The sequence below is a fragment of the Neopelma chrysocephalum genome, unplaced genomic scaffold (genome assembly GCF_003984885.1).
Source record: "Neopelma chrysocephalum unplaced genomic scaffold, ASM398488v2 Primary Assembly neopelma1_96887, whole genome shotgun sequence".
NCBI lineage: Eukaryota > Metazoa > Chordata > Aves > Passeriformes > Pipridae > Neopelma > Neopelma chrysocephalum.
This window is the reverse complement of record NW_020925530.1, coordinates 549,123-576,012: the sequence shown is the minus strand read 5'-3', so window position 1 is coordinate 576,012 and position 26,890 is coordinate 549,123. Positions and strand designations below refer to the sequence as shown.

Sequence of the window (26,890 nt, the reverse complement as noted above, 5' to 3'; positions counted from 1 at the left end):
ACCAGTATTTTACAAAATTACATAAAATGTTTTGATTCGTAAAGAAAAGAAACAAGGTACACAGTTCAGCACAAAACACAGCAACAAGAAGCTGACAACTTGTCTAAAAATGTCAGAATACAACACAGGGCCAAGGCTACCCATTATTTACTTATTAGAATTACATATTTCAGATGCATAAGTTAAGAACTGATTACAAAATTACTTTTGTCCACTGTGCTAAACTAATTTGTTTTAATATGGTAAATGTGCTATTGCATAAATGCTTCAAACCAATCTTCATTGCAGTGCTGTAAAGAAAACTCCATACACTGCATCCATAACTCAGGATGTCAATGCAGTTCACAGTATGCATAATAAATATCCTCTTCCCTTTCAAATATTAAAGTCACTACTTTTTAATTACTCAGCATAACCTTGAAGCAACTATTGCAAATATCAACAACGCAAGCTTAATCACTTCAATAATCAAAACAAGTTTGTGGCAATTAAATTTGTAATATGAACAGTGCAAGGAAAAAGTATGGAGGGAAAGAGGTAATCCTACTGAAGTAATGGTCTCTCACAAGAATTAGAGCAAACATTTGAAAGACAAACTTCATGGATGGCTAAATTGCACTCAATGATCAAAATAAAAATTTATTGAAGTTAAATAGTTGTTTTTAGGGGAAACATTTTTACTCATCCTTTTCTATTTGACCAAGGTAGCAAAGTGCCATTTTTGAGCCAATGACTTGCCAAAACAAATAAATGCAATCCACACTGAAGTAAAACTTCCAAATACATACTTCAAGGTTCTACTATTTCTATATAAACTAGACAGTCTCTCAAAATTGTAACACTTTGAACTGCAGTGCTCCAAACAATCTGTCTTCCAAAATGTAGACTGTTTAGTGGTAAATCCTAAGATGTACAGACTGTAGCTTTATACATCAGCTGCCTTAGCAAAGTTAAGTTACACAGGTGCAATAATCTTCAAAGTTGTGGGCAAAACCTATCTGAATACAATAGCCTAAAATGTATCTGTTTAAGCCAGTAAGTTTAAAGTACACAGATACCTCTGGCAGCATAATTACTTCTGTGTAAGGTAGCCATGGCCTATAACTTTGCAACAGCCTCCAAGTGTAGGTCTTCATACTTTACTCATGTTAAATCCCTTGTGCTAGCTTCCACCAAGATGAAATTGCTGTTTTTTAAACTGAAGTGCTCTAGTTTAGTATCACATAAGAGAAGGTTCCATTATAAAACATCGTTGTATGTTTGTGCAGTTAAAGAAAGTCATCCCTGCCTTTATAAGAAAAATAAAATAAAATAAAATGCTACATTAAGCAGGGATCAGGAATGGTACCTGTAAACACTGTTATTACACTGCATCCATTATGGCAAAAGTAACTTTGACTAAAAAGCCACTCCAATCAGTTCAGAACTTCTGTGCTGGTTTTGAAATGGTGGCCTCTCTCTACAGGCTTTAAAAGAAATTTGAAGCAGAGCTTAAAGCTGCACCACAGAGTTCTCTTAGTTCCAAACTCTGCCAAACATTTCCACATTTATGGACTGAAAAAAGAAATTACTCTTGATAAATCAAGATATAGTTCTATACATAAAAAGACATCACTGATGTCAAAGTTCAAACTTCCAGTGAAAGACTAAGCAAACCTGATAGCTCCCATCAAGTTTACTATTACTGCATAAAATACCCACTGTTTGTTTAGTTTTCCACAGTCATTCTGAGTGAAGGGCAGTATGTTGGTGAAGAGCATGGGTGTTTATAAAGCCATTTGTCTCATTTGCAGATAGACTGCTGAAGTCAGCCACCGAAACAGCCATTTTGGCACTGGTAATATGGTGTGTGTGGTTCTCAAAGTCCACACCAAGGTTATTTACTGAGACATCATTCATGAAAGATTCTGGGACAGCAATTCCCATTTTCAATCTCTTTGCAGGTCTTTCTGTCTCCTCACTGCACATGTTCATTGGGTTTAGCTCTGAGGGATAAAAGCCAGTCTCAAATAAATTAAAACAATCACTTTCACCATTGCTAGGCAAGTTAAGTAATTCTTCTGTTCCAACAGGCACATGATTAACTGCTGCTTGGGGTAAGCTGTCCATAGGAGGGAAGGCATCGTCAAGGCAATTCACATCTGAAGTGTGGCAGACTGTAGCTACACTGTTTGTCAATGCTGGAAAAAAAGATGAACATTAAACGTAAATGAAATAGTTGTTTACATAGTTACATCAAAAAGTTTGTGGGTTTTGTTTGGTTTTTTTCCTTGATTTACCTGTCAACTCATTGGCAGTGATAGAGTTCAGAATGCTTAGCTGTTGATCAGGAATGCTTTCTGTTCGAGTATTAGATGTTAAGGCTGAAGTATGTACTGCTCCACCAAGGGCTTCTGCTTCATCTACCAAACGATCCATGTAGTCCCTTAAAGAATATGGCATTCATAATGAGTTATTTAACAGGAAAACAAGGCCTAAAAATGATGATGGATTTATTTTCAGTTGCCATAGCCACTGCAGCATTACACTGCAATGATGGGAAGAAAAAACTAATCTTCTACATTTACAATTTGCAACAGAAAACATATTCTGAAGACATTTTACTTACGTAACTCCAGGATGATGGTTATATCTCTTCTTTCCAAATCTTGTTTGCTGAGCAAAGTAATCATAACGTTCTGACTTTTTCCACATGTAATAGAAAGCCACACACTCAGCAACTGTTCTGGTTCTTACCTAAAAGAAGTCAGGAAGAATTGACAAGATAAATGGAAAGCATTATGTTTTGTCATCTCCCTAGTCCCCATATTCCTGCAATATTGTTACTTTTACTGTTCTAGTATCTGGAACAAACCAATTAAATCAGAAGACCTGAAAAAGACATTTACAGTTTCAAATTTCTTTACTGAGAGGGTGGTCAAACACTGGAGCAGGCTTCCTAGAGAGGTGGTCAATGCCCCAAGCCTGTCAGTGTTTAAGAGGCATTTGGCCAATGCTCTTAATAACACACTGTAACTTCTGGTCAGCCCTGAAGTGGTCAGGCAGCTGGACTAGATGATCGTTGTAGGCCCCTTCCAACAGAAATAGTCTATTCTATTCTAAATAATTACTACATCTGTTCTATTGTATACATTACCGTTGTTTAGGTTTGTTTTTTCTTAAACTAGATTGAAACTGTATCTACATCTGAAGCATTTCAGTTCATAACCTACATAGTAATTTTTTTAACTATGAGACAGACTCTCTCTTAAGATGGAAAACACTGAGCAAATGAATGACCCAAGAGAAGTGAAGCAGAAAAGATGTTGGGTACTTATAAAATTCTGGTCCATAGTGACATAGATCAACTCATATGCTTTATTGCACGTTGGAAAAAATATTTTAAAATTATTTCTTTGTATCTCTGGTGAATTATTGTTTATGGGTAAGGTCCATTTACAATTTGAACCACCCAAATATTTATCATAGAACAAGTTAAGTCAAATGTTGAACAGGACTATCAGACTGTTGTTGAACAGCAACCACAACCCTATAAAGTTTACCTGAAATACAACAAAAGCACCAGTCTCCTAAAGAAAAAACTTGTGGTTTAAGCCTCACCAGCAACATGCAAAAAACCCCAATTGTTCACCACCAACCAACTGATGCCCAGCCAGTCCCCAAGCCACAGCAGCCCCACCCAACAACCTTCATCCCCCAATTTTATTATTGAGTATGATGTCATATGGTATGGAATATCCCTTTGGTCAGTTGGGGTCAGCTGTCCCTCCTCCCAGCTTCTTGTGCACCCCCAGCCTACTCACTGGCAGGACAGTCTGAGGAGCAGAAAAGGCCTTGACTCTACATAAACCCTGTTCAGCAATAACTAAAACATTAGCGTCTTATCAACGCTGTTTCCAGCACAAGTCCAAAGCATAGCCCATACTAGCTACTGATGCCTTAAGGTCCATCTGTTTTTTTGGATTTTTCTAATTTTTATAAGTAGTTATATAGTAGAAGTAGATTTAGAAGCAGCAGCCCTTATTCCTTTACCCTTAGCATAGTAACTACACACATTCCCCAACCCTATCACCCCATTCCATGCTCCCCATATCAATTCTACCCCTGAATTCCAGTAGAAATGTTTAGTCTCTCTTTAAGATTAGGCCTGTTCTGTTTGGAGAATGCTTGTATCTTGGCCTAAACTGCAAAAGCACAGTCAAGAACTGGGTGAATATATGCCTCTTGTACTCTGAAGAAGATGATGATTGATGAAAAGAGGGTCTCGAAAAGCCCCTAGCCCCAATTCCCTAGGGGCGGACCGAGGGTGGATCAGGGCAAAAGCCACAGAGTGGAAACATCTGAGATTGGACAGACAATATTATAAATTGTAACATCTGTACAGAGGGACTTGCACGCGTCTTGTAATCTTATGCCTCAGAGGCACAAATTAATAATGGCCAGTCTTTGTGAACGAAGATTTGGGGAAAGGTCTTTTACCTTTCCAGCCTGCGCAATGGATTTTTTTTTTAGGTGAGACACAGCCTGCGCTGAACTGAGCCCACCCTTTAATCCTAAGGTTCATCTGCCGGGGCCAAGCAAGCTTGGACAATGGCAGTGAGGTCCTCAGGACGTAGGTTTGTTTAGAGTGACCTTCTCATAGATGGATGGCCTCACAGGGCTAACGAGCTCCATCTGCCCGGGGAGACTGGGATTCGAACCTGGGTCGCAGCGGTGAGAGTCCCGCATGCTAACCACTAGGCCACCAGGGGTCCCGGCACAAATTAAAACCCTTTCCTTATCTCACCTCCAAAACTAAATTGCCTTGGAGTTTGGTTTTTTTTTCTCCCCGAATTTTCTTTAGGCAACACTACTATGAAGAAAATTAACTCTATCCCAGTCAAAAACAGTACAAAACCTCAAGGTGGTATCAAAACATATAGGAGATATACAGAAAGTTTGGAAACATCCATACTGACAACTGTACCAAGTGATATACATACTTGATAAAAAAAAAAATCCAATTCCTATTCTTCAGGCACAGAGGAATCAATCAGAAGCAATTCAAATCAAGATTAGAACTCCTTTTTTGGCCAGAAACCTGGATGGTACTGATAGATCACTACACTTTCTGAAAACACAAAGAGCTAAGTCCATTTCTGTAGAATTACACCTTCTGAGTGACAAAATTAATTAAATATATCTTTTCCCCTCCCACAGTCATGGTATGAAAATAATACACTTCTAGGAGAGGCAGACATTTTATCTAAATTATAATATAAATGCATATAAATGCTTCCATATCATGGCAAGGCTTCGCGAACGAAGATTTGAGGAGGGCTCTACCCATGTTTGTTACAAGCGCGTTGGTGGCTAAAAAGGCCAATACGAGACAGGCACGTCCGGTTTCAAAAGGCACAGCAAAAAGACTCCTTAGGTGGTATATTCTGCAAGGCACGATTCTTTCTGTGTTGTCTTTTCTCCTCAAGAGTGATCCTGCGTGCTTTCTCAAAAGCATCAGCAGCGTTATATTGTGTCTCCAGACCTCCTGATTGGAGGCCAGAGTAGACTAGTTTTGTTGATCAATATGGCCAAGGCTGAGATGTTGTTTCAGGGAGTCCTTGTATCTTCTCTTCAGGGTTCCTCTCATGCGGCGGCCGGTGGTAAGTTCACCATAAAGCAAGATCTTAGGGAGGCGTGGTCCTTCATCCTTGAGACGTGCCCTACCCAACGCAGCTGCTGAAAAAGCAGCATCATGCTGAAAAAGACTGTGAATAGAGTTGGTGCGAGAACGCAGCCTTGTTTCACACCACTGGATATTAGAAAGGGCTCTGAAAGTGCGTTGCCATATCTGACTTGGCCGTGTTGATTCTCATGGAGTGAGATGATCATTTTAAGGAACTTGGGGGGACAACCTAAACGTTCCAAAATCTGCCATAGACCTTTTCTGCTCACAGTATCGAAAGCCTTGGTGAGGTCAACAAAGGTTACATAGAGACTTTTGTTCTGTTCCCTACACTTCTCTTGCAGTTGTCTGAGAACAAAAAGTGCTTCCATATATGGAAGCAATATCAACATAAGTTGATTTCAGAGATAATATATTGACTCATGTTGCAACACCTAGCTTTTCCAATGGCATCAGAGGCAAAATTAGCACAAAAACACCAAGCTGGTTTTAATATGTTGGCTCTTATTTCACTCTTCTGCATAGCTTCTGAAAAATGCATTACTTTTACAAATATTCAGCATCATATCATCTACCAATTCTTCCATTTAACTGTAAAATACTAACCTTGTTTTTCTGTATGAGATGAAAGTCTTTTCCATAAATCAGAAGTGCATTTTCAAAGCTTCTGCATTCTTCTTCTGTCCATGCTGTCATCTCTTCTAGACAATTGCAAAAGTAGCATGATAAACTTATTTTTGCTCACTAACCTTTTACAGAGAACAAAATATTTGTGTTGCTAATGCCTGATTACCCAAACACACTCTAAAAAAAGCAACAATTCAGTTATTTAGACCAATGTTCTTTCCTCTACTGTACAGATATCCTACCTGAAATCTAATATTTCTGTTTATAAAGACTCATAAAAGAATCTGATTTCTGAAATGTTTTACCCTGGAGGGCAAAGGACATTCAAAAGACTTGATTTATTACTTCTTAAAAAGTTTGTCATCAAAAAAACAAGATTTGATAACATCACTAAGATATCAGTGGGATTATTATTCTGAATATTCCTTCTTGCATCAGATACAATGAACAGTGACTATTGGAAAAAGTGTGAAGGAACCTTTTGGAAGACAGAAGTGAATTTTAGTTTTACAAATTAAAGAAAACAAAACAAAAAACACTAAAAAGAAATAAGAGTTTTAAAACAAAGTAGCTCAAACTATTTGAGTAAGTCAGTTTTGTCTCAAGTATTGTTTCTTCCTTATCTTGATTATGGCTTTGTATCTATATATAATAAAAGAGGGATATTTCAGGCATCTTACATTCATAATAGTGATCTGTTCAGCTGTCATTTAAAGCCAATGGGAGTGGAGAACAAAAAGACAACCAACAAACACATTTCAAAACATTTCTGGAAGCAGACACTGGAACAAAGACCTTTCTGCTTCCAGATGAAGGTGATCATCATTCCACTACAAGGCCATTAATTTTGCACTCCTTACTACAGAATTTTCAAGCTCCAAAGAGGAGATCCCCATGTAAAGTCTCACTGTTATGAAATTATCTTGGGAGATGCGGATTTTTAACTCCTACTGAGAATAGCAGTGAACTTCAGTGGGTAGAGTAGATCATTGCACAATGGTTACTCTAAGAGACAAGCATTAACAGTATTATCCCCCTTCACCATTTTTAATGAGGGTATAAATCCCATCTGTCTTGGTGCCTGGGAGGGGATGAGTACTAGTCCTTAGGACAGAATTTGGGGCTCTGACATACAATCTCTTCTTGTAAAAGAGTTCTCTGAAACACCGTTCTGATATTCCTTATTGTTCCCTTCAGTTTTACCTTCAATACTTAGCTTTCACAGCACCTAACTCATAAACACTCAAATTCCCCTTGGATCCAGTTCTGAGTAGAGAATATCTGCCAGAATACAAATTTATACCAGGGCTCATAGTCCATTTCTGCTTTATGGAACGTGTTAAAATACAGGGCAAAGAACTGCCTTTGCTAAATGATACACACTGATTTTTATTTAAAGGAGTAATAAAGTTAGGGACAAACAAGATGGAAGTTTGTTTTCCACTGTAAACTCAAGTAAATCTCTCCATACTCTACCAAAGACCCATAGAACTATACAGTAGAACCAGTTTAGGGATGACATAGCACAATGTTATCACAGTGATGAAGAGTGGGGCTCACTCATATTATCAGCTATGTTCTCCTGATTATGGTATAAATGTTATCAGATTATAATTGACCATGATCTCAGAAAGGCACTGTAATGTGGGAGAGAACTGCCTTATGGGAGCAAAATCACAACTCCCCCTCCATCCTTCTGCTCAGTGTGTATCATTCTTAAAACAGCAAAGGAAACAGAGGAAAGAAGGAAAGAAAAGATGTAAAATCTGATCCTGCAACCTTTATACAAGTTACAAACTTCTCCAGCAGAAATGTAAATCTGGCCAAAAGTCCGATTATACCTAATCTGAGTTATATATCTAATGGGAATTATTAAAAAACACCTGAAGGACAACGCAGTCATTGGCCATAGCCAGCACAGCTTCATGAGAGGAAAGTCCTGCTTGTCAAACTTAATTTTCTTGTAGGACAAGGTTCCCCATCTAGTTGATCAAGGAAAGCCAGTTGATGTAATCCTTTTGGATTTCAGTAAAGCTTTTGATACTGTCTCTCCCAGGATCCTTCTGGACAAACTGTCCAGCCCACAGCTGGATAAACACATCATGCAGTGGGTGAGCAATTGGCTCACGGGTTGAGCACAGAGGGTAATAGTGAATGGGGTGACATCAGACTGGCGACCTGTCACTAGTGGGGTTATGCAGGGTTCCATCTTAGGCCCTGTGCTCTTTAACGTCTTCATAAATGACTCGGATGCAGGACTGGAAGGGATGCTAAGTAAGTTTGCTGATGATACTAAATTGAGAAGAGCTGTTCACTCTCTCAAAGGCAGGAAGGCCCTGCAGAGAGACCTCGACAAATTAGAGGACTGGGAAATCACCAACCACATGAAGTTCAACAAAGGAAAGTGCCGGATTCTGCACCTGGGATGGGCCAACCCTGGATGTACAGAAAGACTGGGGAATGAGATGCTGGAAAGCAGTGCTGCAGAAAGGGACCTGGGGGTCCTGGTCGATGGTCAGTTGGACATGAGTCAGCAGTGCCCTGGCAGCCAGGAGGGCCAACCGTGTCTGGGGGGGAACATCAGGCAAAGCATTGCCAGCCGGGTGAGGGAGGGGATTGTCCTGCTCTGCTCTGCACTGGGGCGGCCTCACCCCAAGTTCTGGCTCATCAATCTGAATCTTACTCATGGTTTTTCTACACAACTTTTCATTTATTTATCCTCCCCCTCCAAAGACATGTTTCGTAAAAAGCAGGTACTCTCTCTTACCCTGAGATGCCTTTCCATCTGAGCAGTATCTCTCAATTGCTTCTTTAACATTATGGCTACTTTTGAGAAGTTCATATAGTGCCTATAAAATAGAAGTCATCTTTAGAAAGAGTCAAAGTGTGCAAATATCCTATCTAAACTCCTGAAACAAGCCTTTCAGTGAACATATCTAATGTAAAAGAAGAGGATTTATCTTTATACAGGATGAAAATTTTAAAACAACCACCAAAAGCAAAACCATCAGTAAGGCAAACATTCACAGGTATTCTTCCTGAGAATGCCAAGGCAGTGGAAGGATTAAAAAAAAGGTTTATTTCAGATGCAAGGACCACTTTTTTACGATTTTGCACACATCGGGCCCCAGGGGCAAAAGGCAATGCCCCTCCTCCTCCAAGGTTTTTTGTATCTTCTCTCTCTCCTCCCCCACTCTCTCTGGCCCAAGGAGGCCTTGTACATGTCTGCAAACATGTTATCTCTCAGCATACCAGAGAGCAAGGCTGAGAACTTCTCTTGTTATGCAGGGGAGGGGGGGGTGGGAAGCATTGAAACTGCCTTTGAGAAAGATCCACCATCCAGGCAGAAAGCCTTCATAGCAAAATGAGTTCTAACTTTCCGTTACAAATTCTTCCAGAAATGTATCTATTCCTACACCATCCAAATATTAAGGTAAAGTTAAATTAAGCAAATGTAAAACATTATATGCGACAATTAGAAAAGCTGAATTTGTCAACAGCATGTCAATCAGGAACATCACAGATCACAACACTGCCAACATTCAAATACTCATAATTTTAAGCACATGCTTAAAATTACAAATAAGATCCTGACCCCAATAACATCTTAAAAAAAACAACCAAAGAATATTGCTGCCTTTATAATACAAGGCAGAGAAACAGAACACATTAATTACAAAGCAATGTGTCACAAATAGAACAGGATATAAAATATACTTGTTCATTGTCCCGTGTATGTAGTCCTTCAGGAATCCTGCCAATCATATTTTCATTTCCTGCTCTTAAGGAGGTTTCAAAAAGGTATTCTTTAACTTTACTTTCTGAGATCACATCAGGTTTCCACAGTAAATGGTCTTCATTTTCATAGGCTGTTAAAACAGAATTCATTAATAGCAGGTGTGACATTTTTAAGGCTAAGAACAGGAATATAGAAGTAATCAAATCAAGCACCATCATGCCACTTTTAAAATGCAGCTCACTTTCTCCCCAAAAAGCCTCAGTTAAGAGGGAGACTCTTCAGTGTGGTATGGTGAAGAGATTCAGGTCCCATGAGGATAAGGGACTGGCTCTTGAGACAGAATCTTTACAGAGGAGCAGCTTGTTGACAGCTAGATGATTCATGTCAAATTATGCATATGTATTCATCATCTTCATTTAAAAATAAGCAAAACCACTCCGTTTTATTCAGCTGCTTACAACAAATAAGCTATAGTTTACAGTAAAAGAGCGTATTTTAATATTTCAAATATTGCATATAAAACAAACAAAAAAAAAGAGGTGGTAGCTAACTGGTCATTTTCAACTAAAATTTGCCAAAACTTACTTAACAGAATGGAAATCTAGGTCTCAATGTGGTAATTTCTTTTTCCATTCACTAACAACTGGATGCTGTTAACAACTTGTACGTTCCATATTTTACAAGCAATCATGATGTATAGTCCTCCTTCGTAGTATACTGAAATCATGTATGCACCTCTTAAGTAGTTTATTTGAAATATATTGTAAATATTCAAGAGTTGGCCTGAACCTTTGTCTGTGCACATTTAAATTCTGGATTAAACTACAAATCCTTTACTCTCTTGGCAATACAAATGAGAGTTATTAAATTCAAACACACCCAAGTATAATGGCAGTTACAGTAGAAGAGATAAAGAAGATTCTCAAATCTCTCATAAAACTGCAGGAAAGAATATTAAACTAAGGTGACTTAAGAACATGGAAAGCTTCCAAACAGATGTTACAAGTGTAAGGTTTATAGAAGAGCAGAATTGCCTTCTAGCACAATTCCAGTAGCTGTGACTTCATAGCAGAAATATAAGCCCCTGTTTGCCATCACAAGCTCTTCAGGGAGTACAAAAGAGGCTTTTACAGAATCCTCCACCTATACAGCCAGGACCAACCTCTCCCAGCATTGCTGAGCTCAGCTTCAATCTCCATTATCAACCAAGACAATCTAGCACTTCTCACTGGAATCTATGCCTGATAGTCTCAAGAGGAACTCCTCAGGCTCTCCCATCTGGGAGTTACCTCTTTGCTCCTGGCTATGCCAGGGGACAGTACTCTCACTGGTTCTCTCTAGCACCAGCTCATTCCAGAGAAAGTTGTCAGATTAACACCTTCCTGATCATCCTCTGGTTACTGGCCCTTCTCTAGTTCTTGGCCAAGGAGAAGTCAAGATGTGTACATAGTAAAAGGACTATTCAGATAAAACTGATTCTCACTCTTCCATTTCTTACAACCAGTAAGCATCATGCTTGAATCTTAGAAAATCGGAAACTTCCATAGGTCTCTTAAGCAACACAAGAGACGTTCACTTGCTAATGCATCCAGCCAGTGAAGGTTTCTAAAGATACCAAATAAAACTCTATTAAATAAAATTGTTTCTTCTACTGTAGCACAATTTCAGTTTTTAACCTAAATTTACACAGCAATAACATCATAATTAAAACATCTTTTTTTTAAAGACAAGGTGTATCAGGACCTACATCTTCTACTCATGCTATGGAAAATTAAAATAGTTAATTTCTTTGTTTTTCATATCCATTTTGCAACCTGCACTGTCGTGCTTGCCAAAAAACAAGCAAAGAAAAATACTGAAGATCTTCAATGTAAACTAAGTTACATGTTCATTGCCCAGTTATGATACCTTGATGAAAATATTTCCTTCTTGACCCACAGTTTGCTGCCTCCTAATATTACTCCTACATCTTCTTGAGAATATCCCCTCAAAGTTGTACAATCACACTTTCGAGATAGAATTATGTGGTTGTGTTACTTCAGTTGACTAGGTTTATTTTGTTTGGTTGTTTTGGGGTTTTTTTTTAAGGTCCCTGAGACTTTAACTAAGCCATTGAATAAAACAGAAGAACTTACCCTTTTCATTATCACTGTATCTGCCAAGGTAAGGTGGAATTTCAGCCTGATACTGTGAACCAACCATTATTTCCTGAAGATGTAACAAAAATCATAAGAAAAGGGTATTAGCTTAATATTCTGTGCATGGAAGCATTACGAATTCCATTACCATGGGATTTTGCAGAGATTTTCTATTTTAGATATGTACTATAAATTTTAATGCATTTTTAATAGTAAAATTTTTCTAAACTTTTTCTTAAGATATAGTTATTACCTTTCTCAAATCTTCAGATGAATTACCATTGTCTGCCTCTATGTCTTCACCATCTGATTCCTTATCTCCATCACACGTAGTGTTTGCTTCAGACAAAAATAAGTTGGTTTTAGTTAGGAAGAATTTTCAGTTTAAACACAGAACTACAAGATATTCTTTACTTTTGAAAGGAGTCCTGCTTTTATTCTGGGAGACACTCATTATGAGTCTGCTGATCTACATTTCTATCAAACTAGCATGAAGTCAGAAAGCATTGGTACTTGTATATTGCAGAACTGAAACATTTACCATTATTGCAACTAAGACAATCTAATATATTTCTAACAGTCAAAAGAAAATTAGATCATTTTTCTTCATTGATTTTCTTCAATAAAGGTTTATACCTTATAGATAAGGTATGAGAAAAACAGAAAACTTCCAGGGCTATGACTTAGCCATGGATTAATCACAAAGAAAATAAAGTTGAAAGCGAGTCTTTATTACCTACTGAAGCCTTTCATCTGAAGTTTTAATTGGCATTTAAAACATTCCTTTAAACAAGGCTACCTTAGCAAGGTCTAAAGATATAACCGAAATACAGAAAACAGAATAAGCAAAAGACAACAAAAGACTGCTTATTCCTTTTTAATATTTTTTTCCTTAGGAAGAAATACAGCAGAATTACTGAAATACTCCACAGAATAACTCATATTTTAGAATTTGGAACTCTGTGGTTCTGGGTTCTGAAGTAATTTTATTTTTTTTTATTTTATCTCCAGCGGAATGTAATCTATAGTTCTGATATATCATGGCTAGGCTTCGCGAACGAAGATTTGGGAAGGGCTCCACCCACGCTTGTTACAAGCACGCTGGTGGCTAAAAAGGCCAATACGAGATAGACACATCCGGTTGCAAAACACACAGCAGAAAGACTCTTTAGGTGGTATATTCTGCAAGGCATGATTCTTTCTGCGTTGTCTTTTCTCCTCTAGAGTGATCCTGCGTGCTTTCTCAAAAGCATCAGCAGCACTATAGGTAGTGTGTCTCCAGACCTCCCGATTGGAGGCCAGAGTAGACCAGTTATGATGATCAATAAGGTCAAGGCTGAGATGTTGTTTCAGGGAGTCCTTGTATCTTCTCTTTGGGGCTCCTCTCATGCGGCAGCCGGTGGCAAGTTCACCATAAAGCAGGATCTTAGGGAGGCGGTGGTCCTTCATCCTTGAGATGTGTCCTGCCCAACACAGCTGTGTTCTCAGCAACATGGCCTCAATACTCGTAACTGCTGTCTGTTCTAGAACAGACGTATTAGTGACATAATCTGACCAGTGGATGTTTAGGATTGTACAGAGACAGCGTTGATGGAAGCCTTCTAGGAGTCGCAGGTGGTGGCGGTAGATGACCCATGATTCGCATCCATATAAAAGAGTAGACAGCACAATGGCTCTGTAAACACTGATCTTTGTACTTCAAGTGTTTATTTCTCCAAACTCTTTTATGGAGTCTTCCTAAAGCACTATATGCCTTTGCTAACCTGTTGTCTATCTCTCTGTCAAGATAAACGCTATTTCATATTCTCAATTTTCAGTAATAACATGCTCATAAATAGGGTTTCAATTTTGGCTTCATCACAACTAAACAGAATCATCAACATCAAAGACCATATCCAAGACTATGGACTGAGGCTCCTCTTCTGTAGTGATTACTACAATCACCAGTCTCTCTCTTTTTGCTGACAGAAGTAGCAGGCAAGAAGCTAACATGAATGCATGAAACAACAACATGCCTGGATAATAATATGCAATTATTTTTTCCAATTAATCCAAATTCAACACATAGGCCATTTTATTAGACATGTTTATCTTAAAATTGAATGTTATCAAAGCAAAACGGACAAAGATTAGAAAAAAGATGAAACTGTCAACAGCACAGAAAACTGACATTTCTCTCCCTGAAATGGTGGATATTTGATTTTAAAATGCCCAACCAAAAGTTCTAATAGAGAAAGAACAACATTCTGATAGAATAACCACAATAGCTGAAAGCAGACTGTTTCTTAATCCTGAGTAAGATGAAGGGGTTAATAATTCTTTCCACAAAGCTGCCACTTTCAGTGTCATATTCATTAACAGTTCACAAGCAGTGTTTAAGCGCCAGCAAGGTTAGGGTTTGCTTAACTAAAAAAGGGCATTATAATTTTTAAGGTTTTTGTATCTCTCTCAATGCAAATGCCTTACATTAGACAATCAGCAGCATGAAAAGGGCTACAATTGCTGATGACTGAGACAGCACATGCCCTTTATCATCCCCTTTCTCTAGAGGGATGAAATCCCCCAGAAACAGCTCAAGATACTTGCCAAATTAAAACTGATAAAAATCCTCCACATTGTCTATTGCAGTTCATTTGTTCACTGGTGTACTAGAGTTGGAGCAATGAGGAATATTTTGTCAAGGCTGGATAATTGAACCACTATTTCTTGGATCTTTCCCATAATAGTTCCATGGGTAGTGAAATTTTGGTGGTCATGGGTTCATAGACCCCATCCCATATAAAAACATTTTGGTTCATGAAGTCCTATGGAAAACTGTTGAATGTGTGAAGGGAAATAATCACAAAGAAACCACATCCCAGTTCACATCCACAGGCTGAATAGAGGAGTCACTGGCTTAAAAGCAGCAGCAAAAATTTTAGTAGAGAAACACTAAAAGAACGGGTTACATATTCATGTCATTCACTAACATAAAGAAAATTACAAAGAGCGTTCCTTGACACACTATTAATTCTGAAAAGCTACTGTATTTTTTTAAGAATTATTTGTACTTGTGCTTTGAGCACTGTACTAAATATAGGTCTTTTAGGTAATCAATAATACCAACCAAAGACAATATTCACGTACAACCTCCTGCAAAGCACTGTTTCTCTATCCCACTCTGCAATTTTGATATTTTAAACTAGGAAGCTATATATAATGCTAAGACCTTTTGAGTACTATTATAAAATTAGGTTTCCTACATCTTAACGGTCGAGGAAAGAAGTCGGTAGCCTCATGTGAAGTAACTGATGGTGTCAAGTCATCAGCAGAGGACTGTGTTTCTTCATCATCACCTGACAAGAGGTCTTTAGCTATCTCCTCCTGTTTCATTAAAATAAAAAAAAACCAAAATTTCAGACTGACTATTAAGTATAGACTGGTGAGCATTTAGATTCAGCAAATTGTCTCATTAATTAAAATGAACTATTTTATCATAAGTAATTTTAGCAGACTCTTCACTCTTAATTAAAAAGCTAGTCCACTCCTAATTCTCAAAACAAATATAACCATTCATTTCAGAGTTAAACACAGAGGTTTATTTCCCCCTTTTCTTCTATTAAAATAAATGTACAAGTAGTAATGCATCAAATCTCAGATGTCCCTCCAACTGCTTCCAATGAAAAATGTGAGTGGAAATATTTAAAATTTTGTCATTATTTGCATCACAGATAGCCCTTAAATTTGGGGGGGGAGTGGGTACGAGTGAAAAAACAAAAACCCAAAACAAAAGCCAGGCACTTGCATAGACTTTTCCTAAGAAGAATTACAAATAATAGACAATACATAATAGAGCAAGAGGAGGGGTGAGCAAGAGCAAGCAAAGGGGAGGGCAAAAGAAAGGGAAAGGGAGCGAGAACACACATTCTCCACAACCAGACATGCTTGAACCCTTCTGTATAGAGATTAGGGAGGCAAAGAACTGTATTAGACAAGCCGACTACATTTCTGTAGCCTCAACACAATCATGACTCCTAATGAGAATCAGATGTGCAGAGCCATCATTATACCCTACTTTCTGTGGAGTTTATAATTTCATCATACTTATGGAAAGAAAAAAAAGACAACTACAGATTTTATAATACAAACTACTAGCTGCTACTAGCTGAATATGCCTTATAGTCAAAAAAATCAGATTAATCTCAGAATTCAAAGTTAGCCTGCGAATCACAAAACCTGAAGTTTCATGTTTCTATATTCAATAATGCAATACATATAGTAATTGCACATAAAACAATCTCTCTCATCCCCCAAAGTTGAGACCTTTGCAAATTATATGTATTTGAAAGAAACATTCCAAAGCATTTAGTAGTGCACTTTTCAAGCTATCCACAAAGGTTTGATACATGACATATATGTTAGAAGGCAGAATTATTATTTCTGGACATTGCATACATTAAAATAAAATACAGAACTTTTCAGAAAAAATCCCGCTACTTAGAAAAAAAAGGAAATCTAAAGTTCTCTGAATGAGTTTTTCATTTCTCAATTGTAGTAATATAATGCCACTAAAGTTGCTACACATGTGTGTGATAATTATAATTAGATTCAGATCCTAAATATCCTTGAAAAAGAATTAATTCAGAGTACAATCACAGAATCATTTAGGTTGGAAAAGACCTTTAAGGTCATCGAGTCTAACCATAAAATTAACACTGCCAAATCCACCACAAGTACAGTAACTCTTAATTGTATATTGAAATTGACAAGGATATGTATTTTGTAACATCAAGAGATAGGTCACACAGATTTCTACTTTTTAAACTGTAATACAGGGGAAAACAGTTCTGACTTACTTTATCTAGAGTCATATCTGGAAGCTCATCTGCAAGTTCACTTGGAGAGCTATCCACACTGGAACCAGTCATAACTGGAATTGCAGGTTCATAGCCATAGAATGCCAGTAAATCTTCCAATGGCATGTTTCCTTCCTAATACAAGAAGAGTTACAAAAATTTCAACATATTGCCAAATACTTGTAAACAGTTCAGGCCTAAAAGGATAAGACATATTTTGAAAAACAATAGTAAAAAACAAGCAAGAAAAACTTAACTGAAAGCAGGAATCTTGATTAAAGATCTAAAATATTTTCAGGCACGAGACTGAAATAATTCATAACCATGTCTCTTGGCATATAATGAAGTCCCATTAAACTATTGAAGAAAACCATTTAGTGTATGAAATTAAAGAGTAATTATTAAAAATTTGCTCCTTATCTGATTTATACTGTAGAACATGATTTGCCTATATTTCTTCAAGACAGAAGATATACTAGGAACACTAACAATTCCCTTACAAGAAAGAAATTTAGAAAAACTTGAAGACTTTAGTCCTATATAGTTACAGCTGCAAGCATGCAAACACCACAAAAGTAAACCAATGTAACAATTTTTTATCCCTCCTTTCCATCTTCTGCTCAATATATTTTATAATGACTGTAGAGAAGGTGTAGTTTAACCCCAGCTGGCAAATAAACACCACACAGCTGCTTACTCACTCCTCCCCAGTGGGATGGAGATGAGAATTGAAACAGTAAAAGTGAGAAAGAAACTCATGGGTTGAAATAAAGATGGTTTAATCATTAAAAAGAAATATTTTTTTTAAATGCAAGGAAAATAGAAGAAAAAAGACCACAACAAAACAAAACATGAAAGAGGAATATAAACCCCAAGAAAGACAAATGATGCAAATGAAAACAACTGCTCACTACCTACCAACCAACCAATGCCCAGCCAGTCCCTGAGCAGCAGCCCCCCTGCCAACATCCCCCCCCCCATATGCTAAGTATGATGTCATATGGTCTGAAATATCCCTTTGGTCAGTTGGGGTCAGCTGTCCCAGCTGTGTCCCCTCCCAACTTCTTGTGCACCCCCAGCCTACTCGCTGGTGCAGCAACATGAGGAGCAGAAAGGGCCCTGACTCAGTAAGCCCTGCTCCAGCAATAAGGAAGACATCAGTATGTTATCAACACTGTTTTCAGCACAAATCCAAACATATCCCCATACAAGCTACCATGAAGAAATTATCTATATCCCAGCCAAAACCAGTACATTCTCCAACCCTTATTCCATACCATTTACATCATGTTCAGGTCCCACTCTATTGCAATACATCCTCATTAACCACCCCTTCTCCCTGTTAAATGTCTGTAAAATAACCATAAATATCTATAAAACATTCATTGAATTCATTTAGTCCATGACTTTGGGCTCCATCTGTTCTGGTGGTCACTCAGGACAGGAGAGGTGGTATGTTGCATAGAGTCACTGGGCACTAAAGCCAGCTCAGGTCAGGTCACTGCTGCACTGCAACTGCTTCTTGAGAGGTTTGTCCTCCAGTGGTTCAGGTGGTTCCTGCTATAGTAATTCCTATCACATGCAACTCAAATAATGAGTTACAACAATTAAAAGGTATATCCATTACATTCCTCACCCCTGCTCCCTTTGGACTAGGCTTTAAGTTTTAACATTGCAATGAATCTCTCTCCTCTTGCCTCTAGCTTAGCTAGCAGCAAGAGGTACCTGCTGTAATACCTTTGATATGTGACAGTCACAGCAGTGGTGACATACAGCATCGTGTAGCACTGCCATCATACAACTCAAATGATGGATTATTTTTACCCAGGATTAAATCACCTTAAGGTACACATTGGACTCCCCCATTCTTCTGCATTACCCAATAAGTGCACCCAGGTTCTGGAGCAAAAACAATCCCACAAATAGGCTTACCCTTTCCTGAGGAAGGAATAACCCAGACTTTTTTTCCAGCCAGTTCCTTATATGTACTATGGGGATCTTATCTCCTTCCACAGTGCACAGGGGTTTTGATTGGGCAAGGCCAGGTCAACTGGCAGATCCTCTACTGTTAACTAGCCAAGTGACTTCTGTTAAATGTGTATCCCAATGCTTGAATGTCCCAGCATCCATTGCTCTCAGTGCAGCTTTTAACAGTCCATTGTATCATTTGATTTTCCTGGAGGCTGGTGCATGATAGGGGATGTGATACACCCAGTCAATGCCATGCTCCCTGGTCCAAGTATCTCTATTTCAGAAGAGTCCTGTTGTCTGATCCAATTCTTTCAGGGCTGCAGTGTTGCCAGCCATAAACTTGATGTTTCCATAGTCACTTCCACCATTGTAAGCACATGGTGCTTGCCACAGCAGGCTAATGGTAGTGTGATATAAGCAATCTGCCAGGCTTCCCCATACTAATATTTCAGCCATTGTCTTCTATACCAAAAAGGCTTTAGCTTCTTGGCTTGTTTGATTACGGCACACATTTAACATTCATGGATAATCTGTGCAGTGGCATCAAGTCCACCCCTCAATCATGAGCCCATTTGTATGCCGCATTCCTTCCTAAATGTCCTGATGTGTCATGAGCTCATTGAGTTATAAGTCACCCTTCTGTTCCCAGTCCAGATCCACCTGAGCCACTTCAGTTCCAGCAGCCTGGTCCACTTGCTTATTGTTTCAATGTTCTTCAGTGGCATGACTCTTGCGTACATGAGCATCTATGTGATGTACCTTCACAACCAGGTTCTCCACCCGGGCAGCAATATCTTGCCACAATGCAGCAGCCCCAGATGGGTTTACCCCTGCGCTGCCAGTTATTCTGCTTCCATTGTTGCAACCACCCCCACAGGGCATTTGCCACCATCCAGGAGTCAGTATAAAGTACTGGTCATTTTTCTTGTTCTGCAATATTTTTAGCCAGCTGGATGGCTTTCACCTCTTCAAACTGACTTGATTCACCTTCTCCTTCAGCAGTTTCCACACCTTGTGTAGGACTCCACATGGCAGCTTTCCAACTTCGATGTTTTCCCACAATATGACAGGATCCATCTGTAAACAGGGCATATTGCTTTTCATTTTCTGGTAGTTTATTATACAGTGGGGACTCGAGTACAAGTCACCTCCTCTGGCAACACTCTGAAGTTTCGACCAGTTCACAATCACTTTCAGAATTCCTGGGCGGTCAGAGTTTCCCATTCAAACCCATTGTGTGATCAGTGCAACCCACTTACTCCATATAGCATCAGTTGCATGATGTGTAGAGGGGACCCTCCCTTTGAACATCCAGCCCAGCACTGATAGTTGGGGTGCCAAAAGGAGCTGTGCTTCAGTACCAACTACTTCTGAAGCAGCTTGAACTCCTTCATATACTGCTAATATTTCTTTTTCAGACTGCCTCTTCTGATTTGCTCTCCTGCTCCCTCTCAGGAGAAGCTTTTTCATCTTTTACTAAACAAGTTGACTTCTGCTTCCATTGTTTCTGCCTCTTTGGAATAGCCAGGGCATCTTTTTTTTTCCCCCCAAACATTCTATCACTTCATCAGGATTCCACACTTGTTCAGGAGTGAAGTTCCAGACCATCGGAGGTGTAAACCTTTCTAAATACCTGCCCATATTCTCCCACATGCCTTGCCACCTATAACCACACAGCTACAGGTCCTGGGTCATATTCCTAAATAGCTTGTTAACCTTAGAAAAAGCTGAAACAATATTCCTAAGAAATATGAATAGAAGTATTTAGACTACTCAAGGATGTTCAAGATACTGAAGAGTTATTGTAACAAGGGAGAAAACACGACAAAAGAAGGTGGTGAAGGTGCCATTCTGTATTACCTCCACAAAAAAATCTCTCAGAAGTAGTATAATTGTTAATTGTCTCCATGAGATGGTGTCTGAAGTACAGTAATGGCTTCAGTACAGAGTCCAAATACCAGATTAAGCTCAAGGCCAGTGTTTTAATAATAAATCTCCCAGGCAAAACACCACTAAGCACTACAGAGCACAGTAAACTGCAAAAGCCAACACCAATCTTTAACATGTACAGCAAAAAAAAAGAGCACGGCACAGATCAGATAAGCTAATATCAAGAGCAGATAAATCAATATCGTGACCAGCAACTGTTAACAGACATAAATTCCTCCTAATATGTTATGGTCAAATCTGTTATCTCAAACCCTTTGTGCCCCACATTGGGCACTAAAAAGGACTGTTGTGGCTTAACCCCGGATGGCAACTAAACAGCACACAGCTGCTCCCTCCCCCCACGCCCCTCCATGGGATGGGGGGAAGAGAATTGGATGAGTGAAAAAGAAACTTGTGGGTTCAAATAGAGACAGTTTATTATTTAAAAAGACATAATAATTTTTTTAAGAAATTGTAAGGAAAAGGAAAAAAAAAGAGGGGGAAGTAAAGCCCAAGAAAAACAAGTGATCCAAATGAAAACAATTGCTCACCACCAACCAACCGATGCCCAGCCAGTCCCTGAGCAGCAGGGCAATGTGAGAAGCAGAAAAGGCCTTGAGTCTGTGTAAACCCTGCTCAGCCATAACTAAAACATCTGTGTGTTATCAACACTGTTTTCAGCAGAAATCCAAAGCATAGCCCCATACTAGCTACTAGGAAGAAAATTAAATCTACCCCAGCCAAGACCAGTACAGCAAGTAATAGGAGAAAAACAGCTAATGATACAGAAGCAAAAATCAAGAGAAAGGCTTGGTTCATAACTTGTTTTTTTTCCAACAGCTTTTGATCAAATTATTTTACTAAATATCATAATACTTGCATCCTAACACAATTAATAAAACAAACCGTTGAGAATTGTTTAGTTACCTGATTCAAGTCATTGAATAATTAGAAATATTTTCCAATAATTTATACCTTTAAAAGTTATAGTACCTTAAAAAAATTCCTGTTGAAATTATACACTGATTAAATTACTTGTTTTCTTTAATCAGCTAAGGTCTTAGTCCTGCAAAGGCTTTTCACAATGGGTAAATGTAAATTCATGTCCAAGTCTTTCCAGAATTAGCATGTGGGACTCTCACCGCTGCGACCCAGGTTCAAATCCCAGTCCCCCGGGCAGATGGAGCCCGTTAGCCCTGTGAGGCCATCCATCTATGAGAAGGTCACTCTAAACAAACCTACGTCCTGAGGACCTCACTGCCATTGTCCAAGCTCGCTTGGCCCCGGCAGATGAACCTTAGGATTAAAGGGTGGGCTCAGTTCAGCGCAGGCTGTGTCTCACCTAAAAAAAAAAATCCATTGCGCAGGCTGGAAAGGTAAAAGACCTTTCCCAAAATCTTCGTTCACGAAGACTGGCCATATCTATCTTTCCAGAATTGGGACATAAAGTACTAAAGTGTTTAAGATGAGTGCCTCTCAGTTCTTTTTCTTTCTTTTATAGAAGCAATAAGATCATTTTGTGGAGTAACAACTCCATTTTAACCACCAGACTTGGCAAGCTGCTTTGGTATTATAATTGCAAGTTCATAATCAACAGAAATATAATTGCAAAAGGTAGCAAGGCAAAACCAAACCAAACAAAAACCCCACAAGTTTAGAAAATTTGTTTTTAAATGGACTACAAAAGCACAGCCTCCTATTTAATACTAAAAATTACACTTTCCTGGAACTCTGTTGATCAAAATCTGCAGTTATGCTGAGTGGTGTAAGTGGGTCACTGAATGGTAACGCAAGCAGCATCAGTTTGTGGATATTCAGCATTCAGCAGGCGTTTAAAATGGGTGATGCACTGACACAGACAAATAAGGGGTATAAACAGAAAAAACATGTAATTAAAGAGTGTAAAAAGGAATAGGAAAAGCCAAGGAGCACACTGGTCATTTTGTACAACCAGCAAACTGATGAAACTGAGATGTGTAACTACAATTTATGTAGCAAATGAATGTGAAAAATATGTGTAAAACAGGACTGTTTCCAGAGCGGAAAACCAAAATCTGACCAACAAAATGAAACACAGCTATCTGTCACTTAACATACAATTTAAACTTATTTCCAACTTATAAAACTTAAAAATGATAAGGGATATTAGATGATAGGACTCTAAAACCTGCTTCAGTAATTTCCAAAGTGAAAGGATTATTAAATGAAAAAGAAGAATCTGAACTTAACATAACACTTATAAGTTTGAGAAGCTAAGGTCGGCCTTTTCGTGAGGATGCAGTGCTATATCCTAACCAAACACAAATTTTTAATGTTTTTAAAAAAAAACTCCAAAGGCATTTTGCAGGAAACTGCATTATACAATACAAACTAAAGAACAGGTTGAGTGTTCTTTTCACTAAAAAGCTACAACATATATGGACATTTAGGAGAGAGCAAGTCACTCTTACCTTTTCTAAATCTTCAATTTCAGACCTGAAATTTTTGTTTTCTTCCATCATTTCCTCCTCTTCGTCAAGAGTTCGCTCATCATCATAATCATGTACCAGCATTTCAGCAGAAGGGTCAAAGTCATGATCCTCAGACGATAAAGAGCCAACTATCAAAAAAACCTAATTTGAGTAATTTTTTTTTCTATACCAACATATGAAATTACATCACAAAAAAAATAAAGTTGCATGAGTTTTTACATACAGGGTCAGAACTCTCATAGAATAAATGGAACAAATTTTTAACTACCTGACAAATTCAATTATTTTAGCTGGCCTTCCCTTTTTGTACTTGTAAGTAATAGGTGCAGTTTTCTCTCTTGCAGTGTATATATATATATATATACACACTTGGGAAAAGTATCTAAACTATTGAAACAAAGTTTCAGAAAGTACAATCCCAAATTAATATTTTACTGAATAAAACATTGTTTAAAAGATCTTTGAAAACATCATTAAAGTATAACATCCACGTCATAGGATTTCAGATGCTGCAAAACACTGATTTATAGATTCAGATTGTATTTATATGATTTATATGGTAACTAGCATAGCTTTTCACTGATAAACAGCTAACTTAGGTTGCAAACAAGTTTCCTAACAACAGCAAAATAAGCAGTGAGCCTCACATTAGTCTCACAGATGAGATCTTTTATTAAAACTAATTCTTAGCAATTGACCTAAAAAGGAAGAACAAACATAGCAGACTTTCAAGAAATATAGAGGGAAATATACCAGAAATAACAAAACACTTCTAATGGATCACAGTAATTAACAAATCATTGTGATAGCTCTGTGGTCCAGACACTTTTTCATTACCCAAAATGATACTCATAAGTCATCAAAACAGTACTGTTGTTATTTTAAGTGCATTTCTTAGAAAGGTTATCACTAGATTCAACAAGTTTTAAAGATGCAAATATTCTGCACGGCAATATCAGTGTTCTACAATAAAAATTAGTGAAATGCATGGTTGTTTTGTTCTTCAATATTCACTTTCTTAAGGCTTTCATGAAAGAGAAAAGAAACAGACTAGGATATTTCTCTTTCACCTCTGGTTTCCCCTTCTAGTTCTTACATACTAGTGTTTAGCCAATGGTGAGAGCAAGTACACAGAAGCAAATGCATTCCCCAGATATCTTTCATGAGCTCTGCTGATGTTAAATATGCTTCCTTATGTAAATATTCAAAAGAATCTTAACAGCAGTTAAAGCCTTAACAATTACATATCATTATGATTTTAAACGTTTTCTGATATTATCAAGAAATCAAAAATTTACACAACCCTGCAGTTATCAGCAACAGGAGAAGAGATCTCTCTCCAGGCTACATGGCTTTACTGAAATGCTGACTTAAAAGTGCTACAAAACTTTATTTTCATTTTGGGTTCTGAGCAGCCAATTACTAACTGTGAGCAGAGGTATGGGAAGAACTCCACAGAGCACATCTCCTTCTCTTAAAAATCAGGCAGGTGGTTAATTACATGAACATGAAGCGTGAGGAAAGCTACAAGGCAACAGGAGGTAAGTTTGGGAAGGAGCAGGAAGGAGAAAGCAGCGTACGGGCAGCAGGTTAGGTGCTGGGGCAGAAGGTGGGCAAAGACGAACCTGGGCTCGAACTCCCAAAGGAAGCCTGCGGGGAGAAGGAAGAGCGAGGTGAGACGTGGGCTCCCTCCAACCCAGCAGGAGGTAGGGAGTCTCCATTTCACGCCCCCTCCACTCCTGGAGCTGCTCCCTTCCCCCGCCAGCCCCCGCCCTACTCACCCCCTCCATCGCGTTTACCCTCTCCCATCCCTCCTTCTCTCGCTCACTCTCTGCTTGCCGCTCTCCTTTCTTCCTCCTTCCCTGGCAAAAGCTCCCCAGGAGCCGCGCCTGACCCGGCGCTCCCACTCCTTCCGACCCCGGCGGGACACGACAGGGGCAGGCAGAGGGAGCCGGACCAGCCGCCTCTTCCCCGCTGCCGGCCCGGGTCTCGCTCCTCCTCCCTCCCGCCGAGCATTTCTCCATCGCCCGCGCTGCGGCGGCGCCGCCGCTGGCCCATCCCGCGCCCCCCTGGCTCGGCGAGGTGGCCGCGCACCCGGCCGCGGCTTGCCGGCCGCCCATGGGCGGCGAACTCGGGAACCTCGCTGCGCGGCACCCGCCGTGCGGCCTAGTCGCGCAGGCTCCCAGTGCCTAGGGGTTGCCGGCCGCTTCACCAGCCACCCCACGCCGCCAAGCCGTCCCAGAAGCGCCTTATGGGGATGGTGAGACGGGCGCAGGGGGCCTGCCAGCAGCGAGACCCCGCAGGGAGCCAGCCGAATTCCGACGCCCCAGCCCGCTTCCCCCGCTCACCTCCGCCATATTGGGGCGATCGAGCTGAGCAACAGCGTTGCGCCAAGTGCCCGGATGAGGCCGCTAAGCCAATGGCAGCCGTTGAGTTCTAGCCAGAGACGGCCAGGTAGGGAAGAAGCAGAGAGATCGGCAGGACTGAGCTGGGGGTGGAGGAGGTAGTGTCAGGACCCCACCTCCAGCGGCGCCGTAGCCTCCCGCTGGTGAAGGTACTCTGCCTGCCCCGCCCGGAGAGGATGCTCGGCGCCCGCCGCGGAGCTCAGGCCTGAGGGGCGTGGCCCTGGCCGCCCGCTTCGCTTCGCCTCGCCTCGCCTCGCCGTCCTCCCGGGGAAGCTTCGGTCAGCAGAGGCTGTCCGTCCCGGGGCGAGGTGAGCGGGAGTTGCTGGGGCCCTGAGGCCGGCTGGAGCCCAGGTAACTCGGACGTCCCCTGGTTTCGGCGCCACACCGCGCTTGTCTGGATCAGGTTGTCTGTGACTGCCGCGACTTTCAGTCCTGTTCCGGGGCCGGGAATACTGTGCGGAAACGTTACCCTGTGGCCAAGTAATACCCGGTTTTGTGACCTGCTCTTCACTCCGTATTGAGCCCCTTCCTACGTGCTGGGGTGGAGTAGTTATGCTAACACCTTACATATTAAGTGTCTGAAGCAGAAAACAAAATGGCAAAGCCTTGAAACCTTGCTGTTATTGATTGCCTGCTGTGGGTTAAACAGAGAAAGTGAAATTTACTTTGCAGTGGATATTGTATCTAAAAGTTGAGGCGTTTTATGTATAAAGTAATATCTATTCCATTTTTAGTGGCATTTTTTGTCCCAGTACACAGGAAGTGGGAATTTGGCCGTTTTCAACTTGATCTCAGGCTTTAAAGACTCATGCTTTTAACTTTGGAATTACATATTTCTGCTTTTGGCCAAAAGAGCATCTGCCATGCTTTGCTATATCAAATATTGATCTGCTGGAGTAATGGTGTGCATCACAGTGACACTCAGTTGCAATAGTGCCCCAGACTGTGTCCCATCCTGAGAATTCAGGAGGCTAAAGGCTGTATCCTGAAGTGAACAGTTTCTAAATTGGGTTTGCAGACAGTACAGAAATTCCAAGCTAGTTTAGGTACTTAAGTAGTGGAGCTCTATACTGTTTAATTTATTCTGCTGTTGCTCTGAGAAACAGTAAA

The 26,890-nt window shown here is 39.7% G+C and overlaps 1 protein-coding gene across 2 annotated transcripts; it reads right to left on the bottom strand.

The window, feature by feature from the left end:
- Positions 1-1,722: 1,722 nt before the first annotated feature.
- Positions 1,723-25,747, bottom strand: LOC113960784 (mesoderm induction early response protein 3-like). Of its 2 annotated transcripts, XM_027670537.1 has the most exons (13): positions 25,724-25,747; positions 25,001-25,025; positions 23,355-23,503; positions 17,005-17,139; positions 15,412-15,532; positions 12,423-12,508; positions 12,167-12,239; positions 10,010-10,161; positions 9,060-9,141; positions 6,272-6,366; positions 2,609-2,736; positions 2,280-2,425; positions 1,723-2,180 (listed from the first exon to the last, which is right to left on the bottom strand). In XM_027670537.1, exons 1-13 carry the CDS (start codon positions 25,730-25,732, stop codon positions 1,723-1,725), a joined length of 1,659 nt encoding a protein of 552 aa, XP_027526338.1. In that variant the 5' UTR covers positions 25,733-25,747. The 2 variants fall into 2 exon arrangements, with proteins under 2 accessions (XP_027526338.1, XP_027526337.1); XM_027670536.1 differs by lacking the exon at positions 25,724-25,747 and having other exon boundaries at positions 6,272-6,363; positions 25,001-25,039.
- Between the last annotated feature and the right edge of the window lie 1,143 nt (positions 25,748-26,890).